This window comes from Austrofundulus limnaeus, unplaced genomic scaffold, assembly GCF_001266775.1.
Source record: "Austrofundulus limnaeus strain Quisiro unplaced genomic scaffold, Austrofundulus_limnaeus-1.0 Scaffold656, whole genome shotgun sequence".
In the NCBI taxonomy this organism is placed as follows: domain Eukaryota; kingdom Metazoa; phylum Chordata; class Actinopteri; order Cyprinodontiformes; family Rivulidae; genus Austrofundulus; species Austrofundulus limnaeus.
This window is the reverse complement of record NW_013953058.1, coordinates 22,508-27,172: the sequence shown is the minus strand read 5'-3', so window position 1 is coordinate 27,172 and position 4,665 is coordinate 22,508. Positions and strand designations below refer to the sequence as shown.

Sequence of the window (4,665 nt, the reverse complement as noted above, 5' to 3'; positions counted from 1 at the left end):
ACGTTCACATTACATTTTAAATGTGAACGTTCACATTTAAAATGTAATGTGAACGTTCACGTTCACATTTAAAATGTAATGTGAACGTTCACATTTAAAATGTAATGTGAACGTTCACACAAAAAGATCGGATTTTTTCAAAAAATCGGAACTGAGCATTAAGACCTGCAGTGTGAACGTAGCCAGTGTTGTCTCATTTATTATCACAGGGGTCTCCAACCGGTAGCTTGTGAGCTCATTTAAAGTAGCTCTTCGGTGCTTGTGAAAAAGTAGGCAAAGCAAAATTTTGTTTGTCACTGACCAAACAAATTTTAATTTAATTCCAATCAATCTATAGATGTAACTTCCCCTTGGTCGTCAATCAAACGGTTTGGGGCTCAATATGGTCGATCGTCAGGCAACACGCAATACGTGGCTGTTTGCCATTCATTTTCGCACACACCTTTTCTAGCCCCTTGAGACACACTGTGCCAAACTCCTGAGAAGCCTCTCCTGCTGCGGTGTATGTCACTACAGAGGGTTTCTTCCTGCTGGAGTGTACAGTGTGGAAAAAAATCGGAGACCTGTCACCCGGTGTTATTTGTCCACAAATCTGTTGCAGTTAAACCCTTATTAGTTATTAGTGTGAAATACTAATAACTATGAATGGATAAACACAAAAAGCACATTCATGTAAATTCAGTGTATTTTGTGGTAGTTTCACATGAACTGAAGACGATGTTTTTTGTGGAAAACTAGCTTATTCCAATGTTTCAAGTTTAAATTTAAATGTTGCAAAAGGTAGCTCTCGGACAGTTTCATTTTGTGAAAGTAGCTCTTCAGGAGATAAAGGTTGGAGACCCCTGTATTATCAGCTTTAACAGTCTGTTTCTGTTTGTATAGTTTTGTTGTTTTTTGTGGACTTTAATTAAGGAAGGAAGTGGTACATCACAAAGTATAATCAGTATAATCTTCAGAAAGCCTGCTTCCTGTAACAGTATTCTAAACCTTTGCAGAGTTTGTAGCGATCCTGTGTGGCTCCTGATTCTGCAGGACAAACACTGCTGTTGTTGCTTCATGTCTCCTGTGTGTCCTCCTCAGAGACGTCAGCAGAGCCGTCTCTGCAGGCCAAGCAGCTGAAGCTGAAAAGAGCACGACTGGCCGACGACCTCAACGACAAGATCTCTCACAGACCAGGTCCAATCGAGCTGGTCCACAAGAACATCCTGTCTGTGAGCTGTTCTCTGCAGCAGTCCCTGCTGGGTAAATCTGAATCCAGTGGAGCTGAGCACAGCCCACATGCATATATGTGTTTTGTTTGTGATCAGGAGCAGCACTCGTAGACTCAGGCTCTGGATTCAGAGAGGCATCTGGACACATGAAGATGTTTTCACACACAACAGATTAGCTCAGTCATTTCCACACACACATGTTGTCTCTTTACCAACAACTTCCTGTCCTGTGACAGCACTGCTGAAGTGTTGGAACACACCCAGGATTACTGCTGGGCTCCTCCAGGATCCATCGGTCCACAAACAAAGCTCTCAGAGCGGTTACACAACTGACAGCACACTCCTTTACATAATCAGCTGTTGTAAGTTCAAGTTGTCTAACTTCCCTAATCTTACTCATTCTGATTGCTAAACAACAAACACTGACAGTTTGCTGCGACAGGACAGGAATCCACCTGTTAATTATCTTAGTTTTCTAATGAGAAACAGTTGAAGTTTAACCATAAAATCCAATATACTGAAGACGTAGAATTATTAAAGTCAAAATGATCAGAAAAAAAGCTAAACGGTAGCTAAAAATGGAGTGTGCTGACCTGAACTGATTTAAGTTTTTCTATTAATTTCAATGAGATAAAGTTTATTAATTGAAACATGACAAAAGCCCTGGCTGAGGTGTCCTAACTGAGTGGAGTGTTTCTACATACACTGTCCAGCCAAAACAAGAGTCACCACCCAGATTTAACTAAGCAAACAGGTAGGAGCCTCCTATTGGATAATTACTGATGGGCCATTCAACAAGTTATTTAACTCACCTGGTGAGTGAGTTGTTTCTCATGTGTTAAACAATCATGAAACACACAACCTGTGGTCGTGGAAAAGATAGTCTGTTTGAGAAGGCTCAAATCACTGACCGTGTTTCCATCAAGGCTTTTTGATGCGCATTTAGAAGTGTCACATTAAAAATGTGAAAAAAAAGTCGGATGGAAACAGCAAAATTTGAAAAAAATCCTCAATTCGCTAAAAAGTTTTTACGCTCGATTGAGATGGTTTTTGGATGATTCGCAAAGTAGTTAATGCGCAAAACGAGGGATGGAAACATGTTTGCTGAATAAATTCTGACGTAGCTCATATTTACCTCACGTGACGTTCAGCTGTTTCCGCTTTCCTGCCTTGTCTGTGCTGCGTAATTTAATATAGCATTTATTTCCCTACATCTCCTGGCAGCGTTAAACATAGCCTGTACTAGCTGAATAGATAGAATAATTACAACTTGCCCAATAACAAGGCATTTATGAAAAAATCGCTCCATTGTCCCGAGATGATTAGCCTCTGCTAGTTAGCAAGTTTCACTTCCTGTTTAATACCGCAAAGCTTGTCGCCGACGTCTGACGTAATCCTGCGTTGTGTAGCCTCGTTTATTCACATCAAACAGTCGAGAGGGAAACTAAAGGAAACTGTCTAGATTCAAATTTTTATTTATTGAATTTTTTGCGAATTTTGAAAAGTTTGATAAAAAATTCACTCTACAACTGGATGGAAACACGATTACTGGCATCAAGCAGAGAGAACATCTGAGGAGATTGTAGAAAACTACTAAAACTGGGTTAAGAACTGTTCAACACATTATTAAACATTGGAAGGAGAGTGGACCCATCGTCTTCGAGGAAGAAATATGGCTGAAAAGAAATCCTAAATGATCGGTTACTAAAATTGGGTTAATTCAAATTCAATTCAAATTCAAAAATACTTTATTGATCCCAGAGGGAAATTAGGTAACACATTAAGAACTAGGGGTGCAACAATACAGAAAATTCACGATTCGGTTCAGTTCAATTCTTTAGTCTCACAGTTCGATATTTCTTCGATACCAACAAAAGAAAGGTCCATGCCCTCCTTGTAATTTATTTAAATTAATTATGAACATTTGTTTAAACTCAAAAGCACAGTTTTTAAATTAAAAATTGCTGAAACAGCAAGTTTCTCAGTGGATCTTCACTCGACAATGCAGCCTAGGTGGAGTAGTTGAACACAGATCCACTGATCCTTCAACACAGAGCATCTTCAGAAGACAAATTGATAAAATACATTTTAAAAATCTGTATTGATCCATACAAGTGTGCATTGAACCTAAAGCACTGTATTGACCGGTTTGATACGGGTACATGTATTGTTGCACCTCGCGATGTGAAGGAACACAACAGATTGGGACTGAACAGCTGTACAGCCTTAAGAAAACCACTGCTCAGTGAGGCTTCTGGCTGACCTCTGTAAACACTTTTCTCCTACAGACTCTCCTAAAGGAGCCGGTGGGGAGAGCTCGTCTCTGGATGAAGACAGCAGTGATGCTCTGTCTCCTGACCAGCTGACCAATCACGACTCTCCCCTGAGCACTGTCACTCAGCTGTCCCCCTCTGACGGGCTCACCCACAGTGGGGACATGTCCCCCACGCAGGTATTTCCTGTTCATCACAATAAACCAACCAATCAGATTGTGAATATAACACATTGTTTATCAGTTTCTCACACAGCCTCCTCCTCCTCTGCCTCCTCCACCACCTCCTCTGGTCAATATGTCTGAATCCTCCTCCCTCCCAAAGATATTTAATGGGACCCCTCTGACTTCTGCGTCCCCCCGCCCCTCCTCTGGACAGGTCAAGGTATGCTGAGCCCTGACTTCAACACGCTGCACATTTATGGACTCTAAAGATTTAAGACAATCTCTTCCTGGTCCTCACTCTTACCCCCCGCCCCCCCCTGCAGTCTCAGGCTAAAACTGGTTCAGAGCGTCCCACACAGAGACCGAAGAAACCAAAGGACAACAAACCCAAGGTCAGATCTCAGCAGGTGTCAGAACAACTGTGTGATGCTGTCAGAGTTCAGACCATTGCTGTTCCTCAAACTGGCTGAAAATGTTGAATTCTCAGAATTAGGAGGACATCTGAAAGTTTCAGTTTCTGTCCCACAGTTGTTAACCTCACTTAAACTCAGACATTTAGTCATGACATTAAACACTGCCAAATAAAGGGGAACAGAGACAGTTTTTGTTTTGCAGGAACAAACTCGGACTCCTCTGACTTGTTAAACTGAAAAGACCTAATAATTAATCTGGCTGCAGTTTTTCTTTTTAAGCTTTAAACAGATCCAACATGTCGTTTCGTGTCCTTACATAAAGCACACAGGCTCAGACAATAATCTTGTTTTGGTGAAGGTGAAGAAGCTGAAGTATCACCAGTACATCCCTCCGGACCAGAAGGCGGACAAGGAAAGACCCCCTCAGATGGACTCATCCTACGCCAAGCTGCTCCACCAGCAGCAGCTCTTCTTACAGCTGCAGATCCTCAGTCAGCAGCAGCAGCACTACAACTACCACACCATCCTGCCCGCCCCTCCCAAGTTAGTCTGTGTGTGTGTGTGTGTGTGTGTGTGTGTGTGTGTGTGTGTGTGTGTGTGTGTG

At 41.9% G+C, this 4,665-nt stretch overlaps 1 protein-coding gene across 1 annotated transcript in view; it reads left to right on the top strand.

The window, feature by feature from the left end:
* The window catches only part of mrtfab (myocardin related transcription factor Ab), a gene marked incomplete in the record, with an annotated part of 88,099 nt that overhangs the window by 64,482 nt on the left and 18,952 nt on the right, over positions 1–4,665 (top strand). Inside the window, 5 exon segments of the mRNA XM_014027503.1 lie at positions 1,081–1,242; positions 3,500–3,663; positions 3,728–3,868; positions 3,972–4,040; positions 4,420–4,604. Of these exon segments, the coding sequence (XP_013882957.1) occupies positions 1,081–1,242; positions 3,500–3,663; positions 3,728–3,868; positions 3,972–4,040; positions 4,420–4,604 (721 nt within the window).